Consider the following 22,500-nt stretch of genomic DNA (forward strand, 5'->3'; position numbering starts at 1 on the left):
ATTAAGTCAGTGCTAAAAGCTAACCGGAGATTTAAAAATATGATTGCGTCGGGGCGACCTCTAGCTCACCCAGTGAGAGCGTGCGCCCCATGTTGGCTGAGTCCTTTGCAGCGGCCAGAGTTTGAGTCCAGCCTGCAGCACTTTGCTGCGTGTCATCCCCCATCTCTCTCCACCTTTACTGTCTATCCACTGTCACTATCTGATGAAGTGAAAAAATGCTCAAAAAAATAATCTTAAATATATATATATATATATATATATATATATATATATATATATATATGATTGTGTCTAAGTTTCCAACTGAGCTGCCCTAACTGGAACTGTAGTTTAAAAGTCTTAAAATATATGCAAACGTAATTGGGGGGAAACCCTGAATGTTGTATTTTACATTGCTGTTAATGTGCTTTTGCCTTTGTATGTACATTTACATTTCAGTTCACTTTTATTTTATTTCATTTGTGAATATATATTTCATTCCCAGCTACATTTCTTAAACCTGAAGTCACATAAATAATACATATACAGTAAGTGTAGAGTGATGATTTTGTTTCTAATATTTGTCTCGCAGAGCCGGCCACTGTGCAAGACCCGACAGCTGTCCACTCGGCGAGAGACGACTTCCTCAAGGTGAGTTTGTCATGGCTGAAGACACTGCAAGTTAACAGGGAAAACATTTGAACTAACAGATATCAGCATGAAACATCCCCAGCTGATTACTGACATTAAAGGTCCTATGACATACTGCTTTTTGGATGCTTTTATATAGACCTTAGTGGTCCCCTAATACTGTATCTGAAGTCTCTTTTATATAGGCCTTAGTGGTCCCCTAATACTGTATCTGAAGACTCTTTTATATAGACCTTAGTGGTCCCCTAATACTGTATCTGAAGTCTCTTTTATATAGACCTTAGTGGTCCCCTAATACTGTATCTGAAGTCTCTTTTATATAGGCCTTAGTGGTCCCCTAATACTGTATCTGAAGACTCTTTTATATAGGCCTTAGTGGTCCCCTAATACTGTATCTGAAGTCTCTTTTATATAAAGAGCCCGCCCCGCCGATTATACATGTAAAATCGGCCAAAATGAAGGCCGACGGCTCCTCAGACGGACGACGGCACGGAACACACCGAACAGACTCGAGTCACCGACCTCGCCAGACTGTCCAACGGCCGATTATCAGCTTGGTGTGTCCGGGCCTTAAGAGGACGGAGGAACATTTAGGACCTGTTTAAAATCATTTAACCCTTGTGTTGTCTTCCCGTCGACCATGCAACTTTTTGTTCTTTCTGGATCAAAATTTTAAATGCAAACTTTTTTTTCAACCTTTTGTTGTTCTTGTTCGACATTTTTCCCGATGTTTTTGTCAATTTTTCCCAGGTTTTAAAGCTCTTTTTCAACGTTCTTTTGTCATTTTAAATTTTTCCAATTGCTATAAAATTAAATAAAACACCCAAATTCAATGAAAGTAGTAAACTGATAATTTATTTTACCTGTGAAGATTGATGGTTGTATGGAACCATTCACGTTATTTCCTTTGACAATTTGTTTGAAAGAAACCCAAATTTCTGATATAGAAACTTTTTAAAAATGGGTCAAATTTGACCCGAGAACAACAGTAGGGTTAAGACCTAGAACACAAATACTTTCGTGAACTTTTTTAGGATTATTAAAGCAGCCATATTATGCTCATTTTCAGGTTCATAATTGTATTTTACAGTTGTACCAGAATAGGTTTACTTTTCTAAAAACACCATATTGTTGTTGTACTGCACCGCTCTCTCTCACTGCTGCAGATCCTCTTTTCAGCTGGTCTCTGTTTTACATAGACATAGACAGTAAAAGAAAGGCTGTTTCTACAACTTCGGTCAGTTACAAGGCAGGATTAGCTGGGAGACTTCTAAATGAGGGCGCACATGGAAGTAGTTCTTTTGTAGATTATGGTGAACTTGTGTGTGTTGTAGCAGTGCTTTGCTATTGAGAACGAGGTAGCATGCTAGCGTTAGCATTAGCGTTAGCATGCTACGAGCTAATGGTTGTGGTTAGCCTGCTCGTTTCGGCTTGTGACGTCACAAGCCGTGCAGATTTTGACCAGCTCACCCAGAGACTGAAGGCAGGACACATTCAGAAACCGTATCTCACTCTAAACAGCATGGATGGATTTTTTTCAAAGTTTGTATGTGTGTGGAAGCACCAGAGACACAACATAACACCCCAAATCCCAGAAAAAGTGATTTTTTCATAATATGGGCACTTTAAGACCCTGCAGAAACCCTGGTCTCCATAATGTCCTTAAAAGCCTGTAGTAGTATTTATATTTGTTAAATCTGTATTTTATGTAGAATCATGAGTAGATTCCTCCTGTTGTGTGTTCAGGTGTACTGGCGTCACGCAACTGGAGATTGGGACCGCTACGTTGTTCTGATCCGTTACAACAACAGCGTGCTGCAGAACAAGAGCGTCTCCGCCAAACGCAACGAGTGCGTCTTCTCGTCTCTGTCGCCGGGGAGACTCTACACTGTCACCGTGGAAACCTGGAGCGGGGACTACGTCAGCAGCATCTCCACCGACGGACGCACCTGTGAGTCGAAAAACCAAGGAGAACAAATATGTTTATTTCATAGACTTTAACAAATAATGGACGAAGCTTCCGGGTCTGGAAAGTGGAGCCAACACTGAAGCTCCTTAAAGGGAGGGAATTATAATAGGTTTTTGGGGTTGGTTGCACTGTCCAGTTTTGATCATTCTCCTGTAAATTACGCCTATGTGTTCAACATTCAGTAGCACCTTGCCAACAAAGGCTAGCTAGCGTTAGCTGGTAACTTGAGGGAAAGTTTGCAGGTTTTCTGTTCTGTCGTACATGCAGATGAATGTCTCCAGTAACCGGAGGTTTACCTGCTAGTAAATCTCGGCCTGATGACTCGTTAGAAGGGTTGAAAATCAACAACTCTCCCTCTTTAGCATTTAGCTTAGCGCGGCGCCATCGCAACCATAAACAACACTGGCTTGGCTGCGTCTTCCTCCCCAGCTCCGCACTCTCGTCACAAATCATCACGTCTGCTTTCAAAAAACCAAGATGTTAACAGCGAAATTGCCAAACTCGAGGCTTCAAAACGTCAGTCCACAAACCAACGGCTGACGTCACTGCTGCTACGTCTATTATTTTTAAAGTCTATGATCTATTTAAATATATATATTTTATTGATTATGTTGAGTCCAACTTTTGTCTGTTCTGCAGTTCCGGCAGCTGTTGGAAATCTGTCGCTGGACAACGCAGGAACAGGTGATCTGACCGTCACCTGGAGCCCCGCCCCTGGAGACGTGGACCACTATGAGGTGTGTGTTACAGTACAGATCCATATGTCCGACACGACTGAATCGTGGTGTCGCGACGTCATACATCCATGGTTGATGCTCCATGCCCTTGACCGGCAGCTGATTGGACGAACGCCTGACGTGGGTTTTGCTTCTCGAGAATTTCAACAGAGTGTCATGGCGGCTCGATCTCGTATTTTACGAAAATAGTTCACCGAAACGTGTTTCTGAAAACATTTTAAGCGAGAAATAGGCCGTGCAGTTGCTGAATCTGTCTTCATTTCAGATCGACAAAGGTCAGTTTAAAAGATTTTCGTCTTCTTCTACTGGATAGTCGCCTCGCGGATTCATTTGCATAAAGATGGGCATCGGCAAGCTTCTTGACGCGCAGCATTTTCTCAATGCAGCGCTGCCTTCCCGGAATGCTTTGCGTGCACGTTGAAGTCGCTTAACGTCACCCATAGGAATAGAGTGGAGCGCGACGCGACAGAAGCGTTGCACGGCCAGGTGGATCTGCACCGTCACTGTCGAGACTTACGGGACATTTATTGCGTCGCGAACTATTCTGTGTGTCCATCTGACTCATTTCTGCTTTAGATATTATGCTGTATGTAGTGGCGTCATGTTACACGCGTTTACTGATGAACTCTTTTGATGTTGAAGACCTTTCCTTTAATCTAATGAGAAACATTTCTGTCCTCCTAGTCTCCCTACTCCACCGATGCGTTCTGGGATAGGAGAAAAGCTCTCTGGGTTGTTTGCAGTTCTTTAAACCAATCACAATCATCTTGGGCGGCGCTAAGCTCCAGACGCAGCGATGGTGGCTCTGCAAAATAGTCTCGGGAATAGGGTTGGGTATCGTTTGGGTTTTTTCCAATACCAGTGCTAAAACGATGCCTGAACCGATACTTAAAAATAGGGTATTTTACAATAACTTTGAATGCACCACGAGGCTTACTAGTTTCAAGTGAACTGTCTGTTTTGTTTTTCCGACAACAGCAGCTACACACTGCTTAACGTCCCGCTGTTGGAATCCTCTCCAGTGAAATACAGACACACTTTACACCGTTCAGCTGTCAGCATTTTAACCGTGTTTAATCCAGCTGCTAGCTAACGGTAGGCTAACGTTACCTGCTGTCACGTGCACAGATGCTCCTGTCTGTTTCAGAGCATCAGAGAGCAGCGCAGAAGGCATTTAAATGGCACCGAAATGAGGCACCAAAATCAACGTTTTAATTCGGTCCGGTAGATACCGGTCGTTTAGGCACCGGTGCTGAATTAGCACCCAACCCTACGTCGGGAAGGAACTTGTTTTGGTGGAACATTTGCACCCCGCAAAACAAAAACGCCACATCCAATATTAAATGAAGTTAACTGTTGACACAATACAGTAACGTGAGCTATTTAAATTAGCTGATATGGTTAAACCTCATTGGCTCTTACCAGTGTATCTCTGTGTGTACTTCGTCCACAGTAATCCCACCAATCAGTCCCCAAACGTCCCAGTTAGAGAGGAAATGACCTAAACATATTCTTTATAAATCTTTACAATCATTCCCTGAAAGAACCGAGCAGACCTGCCTTGTTGCACGATCCACATCTTCTTCATAACTTGACATTTTCAGCATGTAGCTCGCTAACTCGGAGTTTGTTGTTGCTTCCCGAAGAGAACGGAGTTTGAGAACGGCGACACACAAAGAGAGGAATGGTTGAGCTTTCAGGCATTTATCCTGGAAATGTGCTCCTGTTGATCCAGAACATAACCGCACTAGTCTATATCCACGATGTTCCACTTCCGGTGGATGTCCCTTATTTTCGGCCGGATATCCGTCCCCTTCCTCTGTCTTTGTGTTGGCGTTCTAACCTCTGGTGGATTTGTGAGGACTATGGTTAACTGCTCCTCAGATCTCTGCAGGGTAAATCCAGACAGCTAGCTAGACTATCTGTCCAATCTGAGTTTTCTGTTGCACGACTAAAACAACTTTTGAACGTCCACATGTTCCACCAAAACAAGTTCCTTCCTGAGACTATTTAGCAGAGGCACCGTGGCTCCGTCTGGCGCTTAGCACCGCCCAAGATGATTGTGATTGGTTAAAAGAAATGCCAATAAACCAGAGCACGTTTTTCTCCCATCCCAGAATGCTGTGTGGACTAGCCAGACCTTCCTCCATAGTGCTGTGGAGGAAGGTCTGGCAATGCGAGACTATATCGGCACTAACGGGCTGTGACGATCTCTGCTGCCTAGGGCTGGGCAGCATATCAACATTATATCGATATCGTGATATGAGACTAGATTTCGTCTAAGAATTTGGTATTATCATGATATGACATAAGTGGTGTCTTTTCCTGGTTTTAAAGGCTGCGTTACAGTAAAGTGATGTCATTTTCTGAACTTACCAGACTGTTCTAACTGTTCTATTATTTGCCTTTTCCCCACTTAGACATTATATCCACATTACTGATGATTACTGATGTAAAATCTAAGTGTGAAGATATTTTGTTAAAGCACCAATTGTCAACCCTAGAATATTGCCGCAATATCGATATCGAGGTATTTGGTCAAGAATATGGTGATATCTGATTTTCTCCCTATCGCCCAGCCCTACTGCTGCCTGAGTTTTTTGTCTCTTTACTTTGCTCGTCTCCAGGTGACTCTGCTCTTCAACGACACTCGTGTTTTCCCTCCGGTGACGCTGGGCAGCGAGGAGCGACATCACCAGCTGACCTTTCTGACCGCCGGGCGGCTTTATAAGATCGTGGTGTCAACGTTCAGCGGGCCGTACCAGAGAGCGCAGCACATCGAGGGACGGACAGGTGAGACGATCAAGACGGCTTGAATTCAAACGTCAACATCAAGTCCAGTTTTGCTGAACTCAGACTCTCCCCTGCAGTTCCCAGCGCCGTTGGGAACCTCCGTCTGTCTCCACGCTCCTCTGTCGGCGGGCTGCTGGTCTCCTGGACACCGGGAGGCGGAGACTTGGACATGTACATCGTCACCCTGTCCACCACGGTGAGTCCAACTGCACATGTGCAGGCTCACACTGAGAGAATAGATATCATTAACAAAGAAAGAAGTAAGAATGAAATATGTTTCCTTTAGGATTTCTTTTAAGCAGTGGGGGCAGGTCTGTCCAAACTGTATTTTTTGAGGAACTATAGGGCACTTAACATCTACGGCGGGTCTACAAAATGAATTTTACAACAAATTATTCATAGGGAAACCAAAACCCAAAGTATAGAATGAAATATTACACTGACTCACTTGCCGTTTTAATGTTTCCAGATGTGTGATATCAGGACAATGAGCTGACAGAACTGACACGTTGAACGTTGTCCAATTAGAACGGACCCACAACGTTTTTGGTAGAGCTGTTGGTTTAATAGTCAACTCGGAAGAAAGCGAACGTTTTGACAATAAACTCCATCAACACAACAGTATGTGGAGTTAAACTGGACGGGCCCAATGACCTCTGAATAGTTCTTGTTGTTAAACTGGACGGGCCCAGTAACCTCTGAATAGTTCTACTTGTTGTTAAACTGGACGGGCCCAATAACCTCTGAATAGTTCTACTTGTTAAACTGGACGGGCCCAGTAACCTCTGAATAGTTCTACTTGTTGTTAAACTGGACGGGCCCAATAACCTCTGAATAGTTCTACTTGTTAAACTGGACGGGCCCAGTAACCTCTGAATAGTTCTTGTTGTTAAACTGGACGGGCCCAATAACCTCTGAATAGTTCTACTTGTTGTTAAACTGGACGGGCCCAATAACCTCTGAATAGTTCTACTTGTTAAACTGGACGGGCCCAATAACCTCTGAATAGTTCTACTTGTTAAACTGGACGGGCCCAGTAACCTCTGAATAGTTCTACTTGTTAAACTGGACAGGTCCAGTAACCTCTGAATAGTTCTACTTGTTGTTAAACTGGACGGGCCCAGTAACCTCTGAATAGTTCTACTTGTTAAACTGGACGGGTCCAGTAACCTCTGAATAGTTCTACTTGTTGTTAAACTGGACGGGCCCAATAACCTCTGAATAGTTCTACTTGTTGTTAAACTGGACGGGTCCAGTAACCTCTGAATAGTTCTACTTGTTGTTAAACTGGACAGGTCCAGTAACCTCTGAATAGTTCTACTTGTTGTTAAACTGGACGGGTCCAATAACCTCTGAATAGTACTTGTTGTTAAACTGGACGGGCCCAATAACCTCTGAATAGTTCTACTTGTTGTTAAACTGGACGGGTCCAATAACCTCTGAATAGTTCTACTTGTTGTTAAACTGGACGGGTCCAATAACCTCTGAATAGTACTTGTTGTTAAACTGGACGGGCCCAATAACCTCTGAATAGTTCTACTTGTTGTTAAACTGGACGGGTCCAATAACCTCTGAATAGTTCTACTTGTTGTTAAACTGGACGGGTCCAATAACCTCTGAATAGTACTTGTTGTTAAACTGGACGGGCCCAATAACCTCTGAATAGTTCTACTTGTTGTTAAACTGGACGGGTCCAATAACCTCTGAATAGTTCTACTTGTTGTTAAACTGGACGGGTCCAATAACCTCTGAATAGTACTTGTTGTTAAACTGGACGGGCCCAATAACCTCTGAATAGTTCTACTTGTTGTTAAACTGGACGGGTCCAATAACCTCTGAATAGTTCTACTTGTTGTTAAACTGGAATGTGAGCGGCAGCCAACGGGGGGGTGCATTATGTCGGCAGTATCATCTAAAAGGCGACTGCTACTACATTGTGCGTCTACCCTATTTCTGATACCGTGGCGGCAGAAATTTTGCCATGTCGGGCCGCCACTACAAAATCAACATAGAGGAAACACTGAAATATTATACCAGGCTTCCTTTTATGTATCTTATTTTTTCCTTTGTTTTTTTCTTGTTTTATTCATCGTATTTCATTTTATTGTGAAGCACTGTGATTTCCATCTGTTAAAGGTCCTAGAAATAAACGTTACTTTTTGGACTATTGTAAAAGTAACCCCCTAACAAATGATTTAACTCTCGATATTGAGTTTTTTTCTTCTTTGTATTTTATTACCCTTCAGTAACCTGACTGTTCTGGTTTTAAAGTGCTTGTATTATGCTCATTTTCAGGTTCATAATTGTATTTAGAGATTATATCAGAATAGGTTTACATGGTTTAATTTTCAAAAAACACCATATTTTTGTTGTTCTGCACATTGCTGCAGCTCCTCTTTTCACCCTGTGTTCAGGTCTCTGTTTTAGCTACAGAGTGAGACCTCTCACTGCTGTAACATCTTTGTTGGGAGTCGCACATGCTCAGTAGCTAGGTAAGGACTACTAGCCAGTCAGAAGCAGAGTATGAGGGCGTTCCCTGACAGTAGCTAGGTAAGGACTACTAGCCTGTCAGAAGCAGAGTATGAGGGCGTTCCCTGACAGTACCTAGGTAAGGACTACTAGCCAGTCAGAAGCAGAGTATGAGGGCGTGTCCTGACAGTACCTAGGTAAGGACTACTAGCCAGTCAGAAGCAGAGTATGAGGGTGTGTCCTGACAGTACCTAGGTAAGGACTACTAGCCAGTCAGAAGCAGAGTATGAGGGCGTGCCCTGACAGTACCTAGGTAAGGACTACTAGCCAGTCAGAAGCAGAGTATGAGGGCGTGCCATGCTAGCAGCTAGGTGAGCATTATAACGTGTGTTCCAAAGTGACCACGTTTGTCTCTGAAGTAAAGGCTGGACTACAATAGAGCTGTTTGGAGCAGTTTGTGAACAGTGTTTTCTGTTGGAGATGGTAAGTCCCTTTGGGGGGGACTTTGGACTTTTTCACTTTGTAAACCTATAACATGCACAAAAAAGATATATAACACAATAAAGGAAAGGGAAAAAGCCAAAAAGCAGAATATGAGCACTTTAAGTTTTGTACATATCATGATAGATTATATGGCTAGAAGTGATACAGCTACGGCCGGAAGTTACGCAAAATCTAATATATTTTTAATACTTTCACCCAGGAAATGTTTTCCTTGGGAGTGTTTTAATTCCAGCTAGATCTTTTTCCTAAATGAAATTAGTCAATTTGGTGCCTAAACTTAACTGCAATCGCCACTTTTTCTCAGCTAAACGCCGCAGCATGATTCCCTTCAAGTACCCGACTAAAGTGCGTGCTGTATTGTAACGTAGTGACTTACGAGTTTGTCCCTCTGCTGTGGCGTCCAGCGACCGGACGCCACCGCTGAGCGTCGCCACCTTCACTCTGTACCACCTCCCCGATGTCAGACCCTCCAGACGCTCGCTCCGACTCTCCACAGGGACCGACCGATTGGCCAGAACGACGCCGGCCTCGTCCAATAGCTGCAGGCTGTAGCCGTCGTACACGCCCACCGGCCTCTCCCAGCTGACGGTCAGACTGTGCGTGGTGTGGTCGTTATCAGCCTGCAGCGCCGTGACTCTGGCCGGAGCTGCGACACAATAATCATCCATATTTAACGCAATTTCTTTCCCCAACCTTTAATTAGATTAGATTAGATTAGACTTTATTGATCCCCAATTGGGAAAATGTCAATGCTACAGCAGCTAAATATCAGACACACAGCACACAGACTAATATATAAGAAATAATAATTAGGATAGAATAGAATACAAGAACAACTATTGAAAAAATAAAATAATAAATACAAAGGAAAGAATGTACAAACGCATATACAAGTTGGGAATAAAAATGTAGTTGTACATTTTAGTTGCACTTGCATTATTATGATAAATATGAGTCTTATCTAATTCAATTTCATTTATAGTGTCAAATCATAACAGGCGTTATCTCAGGATACTTCACAGATAGAGTAGTTCTAGACCACACTCTGTAATTTACAAAGACCCAACAATTTCCCTCGAGCAAGCATTTGGTGCAACAGTGGCGAGGAAAAACGTCCTGAAACCTCGGTCAGACCCGGGCTCTTGGTGGGCGCTGCCGGTTGGGACACAGAGACACTGATACAGATATACAGAAATATGATTCATAATAATTATAGCAGTTGGCATGATGTGCCATGGCATCTATACACTCAAAAATGGAGGTACGAGACAAGAACATTTCCAGCCGGACCTGAAACACAGACAGAGAGGACGCAGCTCAGAGTTCAGTTAACTGTTCAGTGACTCATCAATAATCAAGGGTTAGAAACTCATCACTTGTGCTTAAAGTGCTCATATTATGCTCATTTTCAGGTTCATAATTGTATTTAGAGGTTGTACCAGAATAGGTTTACATGGTTTAATTTTCAGAAAACATATTTTTGTTGTACTACACATTGCTGCAGCTCCTCTTTTCACCCTGTGTTCAGGTCTCTGTTTTAGCTACAGAGTGAGACCTCTCACTGCTGTAACATCTTTGTTGGGAGTCGCACATGTGCAGTACCTAGGTAAGGACTACTAGCCAGTCAGGAGCAGAGTATGAGGGCGTGCCCTGACAGTAGCTAGGTAAGGACTACTAGCCAGTCAGAAGCAGAGTATGAGGGCGTGCCATGCTAGCAGCTAGGTGAGCATTATAACGTTTGTCTCTGAAGTAAAGGCTGGACTACAATAGAGCTGTTTGGAGCAGTTTGTGAACAGTGTTTTCTGTTGGAGATGGTAAGTCCCTTTGGGGTGGACTTTGGGCTTTTTCACTTTGTAAACCTATAACATGCACAAAAAAGATATATAACACAATAAAGGAAAGGGAAAAAGCCAGAAAGCAGAATATGAGCACTTTAAAGTGTATCTGCTTTAACCTAAAACTAAAGTACTCAACCACTGTACAACAAAAGTTTTTTCTTCAACTTTTTCGTATTCACTTTTATCGCTTTCCCAGATGACTTTGTCACTTTTTTTTTCAACATTTCTGTGACTTTTCCTGACGTTTTTGTGATTTTTTGGGTTGTTTTTGTGATTTTTTCAGTTTTCAATTATTTCCTTCAAATGCTATTAAATTGACTAAAACACCCAAATTCAATGAAAGTAGTGAACTGATCATTTATTTTACTTGTGCAGAGCGTTGTGTGGAACCATCCATGTTATTTTTTTTGGACAATTTTGGTTGAAAAGTTAGGAGGTTAAAAGTAACCATATGAACAATAAGAAACATGATGCAGTCTGTAAATAAAGTGCTAAAGGATGAGTATATAAATGATGGAGCTTCATGAGTATTCTGTTGTCACTTCCTGTCTCCAGGACGGCGTCGTCGTCGAGACTCGCCCCGTCCCGAAACACGTCTCCTCCCTGGACTTCCAGGATCTGACCCCAGGCCTCGCCTACACCATCAGCGTCCAATCACTGAGCGGGAAGCTGACCAATCGCAACACAGCCACCGGCAGAACCGGTACGACACCAGTCGTTTCGATTCATTTTGAATATAGTAACCTATTGTTACGACACACTCAAACATACAAGTACCGTTGTGTACCTAATGCTTATCGAATGAGAGGTTTCCCTTTTGAAAGACAATTATGTACCCTTCTCTTTCATTTTGTACCCTCAAATTAGTGAAAAGGTACACTACTGTATTCTTAAAGGTCCTATGACATGCTGCTTTTTGGATGCTTTTATATAGACCTTAGTGGTCCCCTAATACTGTATCTGAAGTCTCTTTCCCGAAATTCAGCCTTGGTGCAGAATTACAGCCACTAGAGCCAGTCCCACAATGAGCTTTCCTTAGGATGTGCCATTTCTGTGTCTGTAGCTTTAAATGCAAATGTTGCCTTGACCAACTGCCACTTCACTTGTTTGTAAGCCATGATGTCTCTCTCTCTCTCATGGGTGGGCCAAATTCTCTGGGCGGCAAAGCAGAGAAAGGGGAGGTAAGCTTTCCCCTTATGACGTCATAAAGGGAAGATTCCAGATCGGCCCATCTGAGCTTTCATTTTCTCAAAGGCAGATCAGGATACCCAGGGCTCGGTTTACACCTATCACCATTTCTAGCCACTGGGGGACCATAGGCAGGCTGGGGGAACTCATATTAATGTTAAAAAAACCTCATAAAGTGACATTTTCATGCCATGGGACCTTTAAGGGAACATTATTTAAAAAGTGTATCTGTAAGTACAGAAATGTTCTTGTCTCGTACCTCCATTTTTGAGTGTATAGATGCCATGGCACATCATGCCAACTGCTATAATTATTATGAATCATATTTCTGTATATCTGTATCAGTGTCTCTGTGTCCCAACCGGCAGCGCCCACCAAGAGCCCGGGTCTGACCGAGGTTTCAGGACGTTTTTCCTCGCCACTGTTGCACCAAATGCTTGCTCGAGGGAAATTGTTGGGTCTTTGTAAATTACAGAGTGTGGTCTAGAACTACTCTATCTGTGAAGTATCCTGAGATAACGCCTGTTATGATTTGACACTATAAATGAAATTGAATTAGATATGACTCATATTTATCATAATAATGCAAGTGCAACTAAAATGTACAACTACATTTTTATTCCCAACTTGTATATGCGTTTGTACATTCTTTCCTTTGTATTTATTATTTTATTTTGTCAATAGTTGTTCTTATATTCTATTCTATCCTATTTATTATTTCTTATATATTAGTCTGTGTGCTGTGTGTCTGATATTTAGCTGCTGTAGCATTGACATTTTCCCAATTGGGGATCAATAAAGTCTAATCTAATCTAATCTAATTAAAGGTTGGGGAAAGAAATTGCGTTAAATATGGATGATTATTGTGTCGCAGCTCCGGCCAGAGTCACGGCGCTGCAGGCTGATAACGACCACACCACGCACAGTCTGACCGTCAGCTGGGAGAGGCCGGTGGGCGTGTACGACGGCTACAGCCTGCAGCTATTGGACGAGGCCGGCGTCGTTCTGGCCAATCGGTCGGTCCCTGTGGATAGTTGGAGCGAGCGTCTGGAGGGTCTGACATCGGGGAGGTGGTACAGAGTGAAGGTGGCGACGCTCAGCGGTGGCGTCCGGTCGCTGGACGCCACAGCAGAGGGACAAACTCGTAAGTCACTACGTTACAATACAGCACGCACTTTAGTCGGGTACTTGAAGGGAATCATGCTGCGGCGTTTAGCTGAGAAAAAGGGGTGACCGCAGTTAAGTTTAGGCACCAAATTGACTAATTTCATTTAGGAAAAAGATCTAGCTGGAATTAAAACACTCCCAAGGAAAACATTTCCTGGGTGAAAGTATTAAAAATATAATATAATATAACTTCCAGCGTAGCTGTATCACTTCTAGCCATATAATCTATCATATCTACAAAAAAGTGCTCATATTCTGCTTTTTGGCTTTTCCCTTTCCTTTATTATGTTATATATCTTTTTTGTGCACGTTATAGGTTTACAAAGTGAAAAAGCCCAAAGTCCCCCCCAAAGGGACTTACCATCTCCAACAGAAAACACTGTTCACAAACTGCTCCAAACAGCTCTATTGTAGTCCAGCCTTTACTTCAGAGACAAACGTGGTCACTTTGGAACACACGTTATAATGCTCACCTAGCTGCTAGCATGGCACGCCCTCATACTCTGTGCGACTCCCAACAAAGATAGAAGATAGATAGAAGTGAGAGGTCTCACTCTGTAGCTAAAACAGAGACCTGAACACAGGGTGGAGAGGAGCTGCAGCAATGTGCAGAACAACAAAAATATGGTGTTTTCTGAAAAACTATTCTGGTACAACCTATAAATACAATTATGAACCTGAAGATGAGCATAATATGAGTACTTTAAGCACAAGTGATGAGTTTCTAAGCCTTGATTATTGATGAGTTATTGAACAGTTAACACGTTATCTTCTGTCTCCTGAACTCTGAGCTGCGTCCTCTCTGTCTGTGTTTCAGGTCCGGCTGCAGTCAGTAATCTAACCGTCACTTCGGCCAACTCCGCCTCTCTCTCCTTCTCCTGGCGTCCCTCGGACGGCTACGTCGACATCTACGACCTGTCACTCTACAGCGTCACCGAGGCAACAGCCAATCACAGGCAGGACGCTGCAGCGGGCAGGAAAGAGCATCACCAGGTGGGACGCCTCAAATATAGAGGAGAAAATGTACACGTAAATATTTGACATAGTTTCATATCAAGTCCATAGACATTAAAATAATGGGCGTAGTGGGATTAATCCCCTCGTATATATATATATATATATATATATATATATATATATATATATTTATATTTATATATATATATATATTTATATACAGGGCTTGAAATTGACACCCGCCAACCTGCCAAATGCGGGTAAAAATTAACTTTGGTGGACAATATTTTAAAGTTACTAGCCAATTTGGCCTGTGATGAATGATAACACTATGGGCCCTATTTTAACGCTCTAAGCGTATGGCGTGAAGCGCCTGGTGCAGGTGTGTTTAGGGTGTGTCCAAATCCACTTTTGCTAGTTTGACGGCGGAAAAAAGGGTCCGTGCGCCGGCCGCATGGTTCTAAAGGGTTGTACTTAGTGTCTTCATTAATCAGAGGTGTGTTTTGGGCGTAACATGCAATCAACCAATCAGAGATCATCTCCCATTCCCTTTAAAAGCCAGGCGCGTTTGGACCTTGGAGCATTGCTGTTATGATGGAGGATTTGCTGAGCAGGAAGGAGAGAAGAAACTGATCTGCTCGTGCGTGAAGGGAAAGCGCGCAAGCAGATCATATCATAATAATATTTCACACCGTAATATTTTTATTTGCATGTGTGTGTGCTGCTGTGTGTCCCTGTGTGTGTAACAAGCATAGTGTGCTCGCTGTGCACGAGCCTAGGAGCATTTTACTAATGCTCTGTTAAAATAACAATGAAATGCTGCGTTATTGACTTTAGACCAGGTTTTTGTTGGTCAATGGTGCCATCACTTCCCCCTACCTTAAGATAGCAATACGCCCAGAATGCACCTGAACACACCTCCCTGTAAGACCAGCACGCCCAGAATGCACCTGAACACACCTCCCTGTAAGACCAGCACGCCCAGAATGCACCTGAACACACCTCCCTGTAAGACCAGCACGCCCATGGGCCACAGATGGGCGCAGGTGCATTTGCTATTTAAAGGATGTGGCCGCTGGACGGTCTTAAACTAGCAAAGACACTTGTGTCGGGCTTCGTGCTGCGCCGGGTGCAAGACAGGACCGTACGTCTGTTTGACTCGGCCAGCTGCAGAACTGTTGCCAGATTGGTTTGTTTTCCGCCAAGAAATTTGGGCAGTTTTGTGTGTATTTGTGTGTGTTTTTGTGCACTAATCATGCTGTCTAATCAGCATCTTGATTTGCCACACCTGTGAGGTGGATGGATTTTCTCGGCAAAGGAGAAGTGCTCAACACAGATTTAGACAGAACAATATTTGAGAGAAATAAGCCTTTTGTGTACATAGAAAAAGTCTTAGATCTTTGAGTTCAGCTCATGAAAAATGGGAGCAAAAACAAAAGTGTTGCGTTTATAATTTTGTTCAGTATATATATATATACTGAACTGTATAATATACATGATGTTCTGTGTGTGTGCTGCAGGCGGGGGTGGAGCCGGTGGACCTGCAGAAAGTGGGTCCAGCTGCAGACAGCTGTGTGTTCTCCGGCCTGCGAGCAGGAAGTCTGTATCGACTGCAGGTGGTGAGCTGGAGCAGAGGCATGAGCAGCGACTCCTCGGTGCTCGCCAGAACCGGTCAGTACACACATTAGTATCATGTCATGAGTATTATTATTAGTAGTAGTATGTTTGATATATATAAAGTATTAGGGGTATTACGATTTCGATTTTTTTAAAGCTGAAACTTGATCTAAATGAGCTTTCGTATATGACCTAAATCTAAAGCAGGATTGGCTGGTTTCCCTTAGTATTTATTTCTCTCTCCACCCCCGCCTACTTGCACACGTCCGAAGAATAAAACGGCAACAGACACAGCATAGCTCAGCGGCTGGTAGCATGCAGCTAAAGACACAGGGTAACGTTAGCTTAGCAGTAGCCAGGATGCCAGAGTTGGAGATGACGGAGAAACAACAGAACTGAAAAATCCTCCTGTTTCCCTAAAGTCACCGGTGTGGCTACATTTTGCCTTCCCCGACGGGACTCCATGGTGCATTCATGTGCACCTTGTTGACGGATGGTGCATTCAGTTACACCTCGTAAACTCTGAGAAACTCAAACTGTTGTAGCAAAGTACCCTTCTGCCATCTCGTGGCTCTTATTGTGGCTTTCTGGTCCCTTTTAGAGAATTGTGACACCCCTAACACGTACTGATGGTTACATGACCTTTGAATCCTGTCTTTCCTTGTTACTTTGTTCCACCTTTACACCTTTTTGTTTTTCTCCCCATCTTTTATTGTTTTCTTTATCCTCTTTGTTCATCTGTTATCATTTATTTTTTCCCACTTTGTCTACTCTTCAATTCCTGTCGGTCTTGTTTTCTTCTGCATCAAGTTTTCCTCTTGTTTTTTTACCATCTTGTGCGTCATCTTCATAATTCTCTTGTTTTTATTATTCTTAATGGTCCTTGTTGTTACCTTCAATTATATATTTACAGGTATTTGCATGCAATTGCGCAAGTTAGGGCCCGCGAACGCGAAATTGTTTTTGCAGGGTGGTAGGGGAAGACTCATGAATATGCCTGCTCTGGTTTGGGTTGGTTAGGTTTAGGTAAGAGGAGTGGGATTGGTTATGGTTAGGGTAAGAATGTCAGGGCGATAATATTCCAAAAAGGTGTAATACATGAGTAGTATGGATAACTGTGTGTAAATATATGCCAAGGTACTGTAAATGCACAGGGGTGCAGATAGCATACATTGATATTTGTACCAGACGGGGTATTAATAGAACACATTGCTGTGTGCACCGGCGGGGTACGAATAGCATTCATTTCTAATTGCACCAGGGTATGAATAGCATACACTGCTAATTGTACCAGGGGTGCAAATAGCCTCACCCTATATTTTATCATCTATTTATCATCTGTTGCGTCTGTAAGCAGTCCAACAAAGAGCTGCCGTGAGGGACTGAACACTGAGAGATGCATAAACACACTGTGACGCGCTCAAGATTGTACTGCAATGATTTATTCCTCCACACGTAAAATACATCTAGTACTGCAGTTACCAAATGTAAAGTTACTTTGTGAGTCGAAATAAGTGTGTTAGTGTGGCGGTCAACAGGAAGTGTTCGCTCCCAGGCTCCCCTCTCTCTCTGTCAAAGCCCCAAAAAACCAAAAGGTGAACAGGTGAAGCAAACACATATGTTATCACTTCCGCTGAAACCGTGACGAAAACGCCCACCACCTACAACATCAGTGCACAATATAATAATCAGTAAATAATATCAATGAGACCATAAACAACATACAATATGTGGCTCCTATACATCGTCTTTTTATCGTCTATTTGTTTCAATATGTTGCATTGTTTTTATTCTGAAGCACTGTGAGCTGCATCTCTTGTATGAAAAGGGCTCTATAAATAAGTTTTTATTGTTATTTTTTTCTGTTCTGCAGTCCCGTCTTCAGTTTCGTCTCTCCAGGTTCAGAGTTCAGGACGGACGGACAGACTGACGGTCAGCTGGCAGCACGGAGACGGAAGCTGGAGCAGCTATCAGGTTCACTTATTTCACTTATTTTATTTTAATTAAGCAGATGAAATCTCAGTGAAATAAACATTTCTTTTCAAGAGACACCTGGCAAAGACAGGCAGCACGAACACATTGTTACAGAGTAAAGAAAATATCCTAGTTTGTGTAATTCAAGGTACTTGTACTTGAGTATTTCCATGTTCTGCTGCTTTCTACTTGTACTCCTCTACATCTCAGAGCTAAATATTGTACTTTTTACTCCACTACATTTGTCTGACAGCTTTAGTTACTTTTCAGATCCCAGTTTTTCATCCCCTTCCTGTCCAGTGAAAACCCACACATCTCCAGATGTGTTGATGTTGAATGTTTGTGATAAACTGAAGGATGAAGTATTCCTGTAAGTGTGGAGAAAATTCTCCTCCTTCTTACGCTACATAAAGTCTTCAAAAAGCCTCTTGGATAAGCTGGAAAATGCGTCGTCACAAAGCTGAAAACAGGGCTGTTTTTCTGACACCATGAAAAGTTTTCAATCTTTTTAGAGATACGTGGTTGTCACAGGACAGCGATGCTACAAACATGATGGTCTTATAGAATATGATGCATTGCTGTAGATTAAACTACCCCAACAGTACACAATGAGCACAACCTTTGACATCTGCAGCAGTAAAATAACAACTTACACTTACAGGTAGCAGGAATATGAATCCAGAAACACCAGATAGAATAGTGTAAAAATCTTGTGTACTTTGTGTGTTTTTAAGGTGGTATTGTACGACGTTTCTGGAGCCACTCTGGGAGCCCAGACGCTCGGGGCAGAGCACAAGAGTCACACGTTCTCTGGGCTGAGTCCTGGTAGGCTGTATCGCGCTGAGGTCATCACACACAGCGGGGAACTGACCAATAACATCTCAGCCTTCGGACGCACCAGTACGTCAAATAAAAACTAGAGCTCTCAATCCATTCAAATAGTTAATCACATGTTTTTTTATCTGTTCTTAATGTACTTTAAAAGGGATATTTTTCACATTTTTAATGCTCTTATCAACATGGGAGCGGACAAATATGCGTGCTTTATTCAAAAAGTTTATCATTATTGCAACAATCCCAAACAATAACTTATTTATCGAGCATGTTTAATACTTTATCCTTAAAGGTGCTGTAGGGAGGATTGTGAAGATCCAGGACTTAGCCAAAGAATTTGAACATCAACAACTTCTCAGTCCCTCCCCCCTTTCTGCTAAAGCCCAAAACGGTCTCCTAAGCCCCTCCCCCCACAAGGGAGAATGGATGCGTGTGCATGAGCAGTGATTGACACGCAGTTAAAAAGCACCTTAAACAACTTCTTAAAAGTTCCCAGTTATGTCATCATTTTGACTAATCTTATTGATGTAATGTAACCTGCCTGAATGTGTGCTAATGTGTTTCTTGTTTGATATTGTATATTGCCATATTCTTTTGTGTTGCATTATCTTGTATGTTGTTGTTTTCCTGCCTCAGGACTACAGGTGAAAATTAGCATTTATGCTAAAATCTGGCTCATTTACAGTCTGTACAGAAATGTAAGATTGTTCATTAATGTGCACTGTCCCAAATAAAAAAAAAAAAAATAAAAAAAAGTTAGACACCCCCCCCTGGCCCTGATTGGTGCATCTGAACAGGGAGCTGTGGATTTTTGCAAATCTCACTCCAGGCTGTAGGTGGAGCCAGAGGAGCATAGGGTCAGTTTCAGCAATGTGACAGAAAGTTAGTTTTATAAGTCTTACCTACTGCACCTTTAATTTGAGGAGCTTTGTTTCTGCTAGCCGTCCACGTTATCTGCTGTATCGCTTCAAAACTACGGAGCGGCCCGAGGCCCAAATCACAGAACGCACGTCAAATAAATTAGTAAGGTTAAAAGTAATTAGTAGTTAACCCGTTATTGTTGCGTTCATTTTGACAGCCCGAATAGAAACGCACAAATAATTCACATAAACACAGAGTGAAGAGTATTAACCCTCTGAGGTCTTTTATATATATTTCTTCTTCAATTGACCTTTTTAGGGTATTTGCATATAACTGATCCCTGTGTGTTTGATATCAAAATGTTCAGAACAGACTCAGCTTTCTGTTTAGTGACGCCCAAATCTGTCCCAGAGCAACGTGTAGGGAGATAATTTAGCGCTAAAGCTGAAACGTTGATGTTCGCTTTTTTGAAATTCCTCAAATCTCTTTTGAAAAAAAACCTTATCTTATAATGTGTGTGTGTGTGTGTGTGTGTGTGTGTGTGTGTGTGTGTGTGTGTTGTACGAATTGTTTCGGTGCTTGAAATGAGTTTACCAAAGTCTTAGGTTATATATGTTTAAAATAGTAAATAAATGTCTGAAAATGAAATTTTGTAATATTGCTTTTTGAGTAGGAGTTTTTACAAACATTCGTTTTTCGTCTTTTGCCCTCAGAGTATTAATACCACGGTTAATATTTTATTTAATTTATTTAATTTATTTAATTTATTTAATTTATTTAGAGAAACAGGGACAGCGTACAATAAACATTAACCTCAAGAGGAGAGATGCATAGTACCAGGTTTTAGCTCAAGAGCTAATTTTCACCCGTAGTCCCTGCTTTAATATAATATTGTTTATAATATTGTTTTCCTCTCTTTCAGCTCCAGAGCAGCCCACCCACCTGTCCGTCAGACAAGGCCCGACCAATGACACGATAGAGCTGTCGTGGTCCGGTCCCGCCTCCGGCGACTACGACAGCTTCGGGCTGCAGTGGACGCCGCCTGACAGGCTGTCAGTCACGCAGACTCACCTGACCAGCCGCGTCCTGGGCGGGATGTTTCCAGGGCGTCTGTACAACTTCACCGTGGTGACCATAAGCGGGGGCGGAGCCCCGGACAGGCCCACGGTCAGGAGCCAGCCAATCCAGAGGAACGTCAGGACAAGTATGTGGTGTATTATTGAAGTTTGGACGAATAGCTAGCAGTTTCCCCCCTGCTTCCAGTCTTCATGCTAAGCTTACATCCTGACTCCCGTCTCCAGACAGACGTTGATATCCATATTCTCATCTCAGTCTTTGAAAGCATTTCCCAAAATAACAAACTATTCCTTTAATGTGTAGGTCGTGATTCAGGCTACACCTACACTGCTACGTTTTCATTTTTAAGCTCACATGACCGTTCACAGGCACTGGGCATGTGCGTGCCGGTGTAAACAGGAAGCAGATTGCCTGACGTTACTCTGCGGTTGAAAATCATGGATGTAGAAGTTTAAGGGACTTTTCACACCTGTAGTTTGTTGCTATGGTCCGAATCAGTTGGTGAGTTTGTAAACTTGGAGCGATTTCCCCTCGGTCGGTTTGGTTTGGTTTCACACCTGGAATGCACCGTTACAAATCACGCAAGAACGTCCACTCCTCTTATTGGTCGGATGTGTCTGGGGGCGGGAGCAAGAAAGTAAATACAGGAAGAAGGTCCTGTGTTCTGGTCTAGTGGTCAAACCAGCTCATTTCATTAAAATGATCAGACATTGTTTCGTGAGAGACGTGACTACGTCTGCTCTGGTCACCGAGACTTCGCTCTGCTCTGCCGGCGTCTGTCTCCAACTTTAGCGGCAGCTGGTTTGACCACCGAGATGCGAGTGACGGACGGCGAGCTTGACCGCAGTCTGTTTCTGTGATAGAAACACTGCAAGCTGCTACAGTTTGCTGCTCTGCTGCATCGCAGATTGCTAAACAACCTGACTACAGGAGACATCAGCTCAGACTCGCGGAGTACGTATAGTTGGTGCGGTTCGAGGTCGGATCACGTTCTCACCACAAACGACCCACTCCAGAGTTCGATTAAAAGCGTACCGAGACCACATCTTCAAACAGGTCTCGGTACGCTTGTTTGGTCCACTTTTGGTGTGCACCCGAGTGCGTCCCTGTGTGTGTAACAAGCATAGTGTGCGCGCACTGTGCACGAGCCTAGGAGCATTTTACTAATGCTCTGTTAAAATAACAATGAAATGCTGCGTTATTGACTTTAGACCAGGTTTTTGTTGGTCAATGGTGCCATCACTTCCCACTGCCTCAAGATAGCAATACTCCCAGAATGCACCTGAACACACCTCCCTGTAAGACCAGCACGCCCAGAATGCACCTGATCACACCTCCCTGTAAGACCAGCACGCCCAGAATGCACCTGAACACACCTCCCTGTAAGACCAGCACGCCCATGGGCCACAGATGGGTGCAGGTGCATTTGCTGTTTAAACCACGTGGGCGCTGGACGGGAAACAACAACTGCGTCGGTCTTAAACTAGCAAAGGCACTTGAGTCGGGTTTTGCGCTCCGCTGTGCCGGGTGCAAGACAGGGCCCTGTATCTTCACAAAGCATTTTATAAATCCGGCTCGTCGTTGTTTCTGCTTCCCTACACCAGATGGAGACATAACAGAGTCTGGATCTCTGCTGCCCGTCTGTCTGAATCCATTTTTAATCATATTCTGGTTCTTGGCCGCAGGGATCGAAACTGATCGACAGGAGGAATTCAAAATTACACATTATAAATATGTATAAAGTGACCTAGTTTCTCATTTCCTCCGGCTGAGGTCAGCCACACATCTGATGCAGTATTTAATAGATACAGACTGTTAAAGGAGAAAGAGAAAGCCTTACTTTTGTGACTTTTACTTGTGCAACTTCAGTTTGTATGCAGGAAAT

General features: G+C 43.0%; 1 protein-coding gene across 3 annotated transcripts in view; it reads left to right on the forward strand.

Moving 5' to 3' along the window:
* The window catches only part of LOC116051995 (protein tyrosine phosphatase receptor type b), a 65,713-nt gene that overhangs the window by 25,024 nt on the left and 18,189 nt on the right, over nt 1–22,500 (forward strand). The window contains exons 12-23 of one of the 3 annotated variants that reach the window (XM_031302478.2): nt 572–630; nt 2,377–2,581; nt 3,239–3,336; nt 5,964–6,129; nt 6,207–6,325; nt 11,496–11,643; nt 13,003–13,272; nt 14,113–14,288; nt 15,773–15,923; nt 17,743–17,843; nt 18,578–18,743; nt 20,461–20,742. In XM_031302478.2, the coding sequence (XP_031158338.2) occupies nt 572–630; nt 2,377–2,581; nt 3,239–3,336; nt 5,964–6,129; nt 6,207–6,325; nt 11,496–11,643; nt 13,003–13,272; nt 14,113–14,288; nt 15,773–15,923; nt 17,743–17,843; nt 18,578–18,743; nt 20,461–20,742 (1,941 nt within the window). The remainder of the gene's footprint in view (nt 1–571; nt 631–2,376; nt 2,582–3,238; nt 3,337–5,963; nt 6,130–6,206; nt 6,326–11,495; nt 11,644–13,002; nt 13,273–14,112; nt 14,289–15,772; nt 15,924–17,742; nt 17,844–18,577; nt 18,744–20,460; nt 20,743–22,500) is intronic. The other 2 variants (XM_031302479.2, XM_031302480.2) reach the window with 2 other exon arrangements.

Source organism: Sander lucioperca, chromosome 20 (assembly GCF_008315115.2).
Source record: "Sander lucioperca isolate FBNREF2018 chromosome 20, SLUC_FBN_1.2, whole genome shotgun sequence".
NCBI lineage: Eukaryota > Metazoa > Chordata > Actinopteri > Perciformes > Percidae > Sander > Sander lucioperca.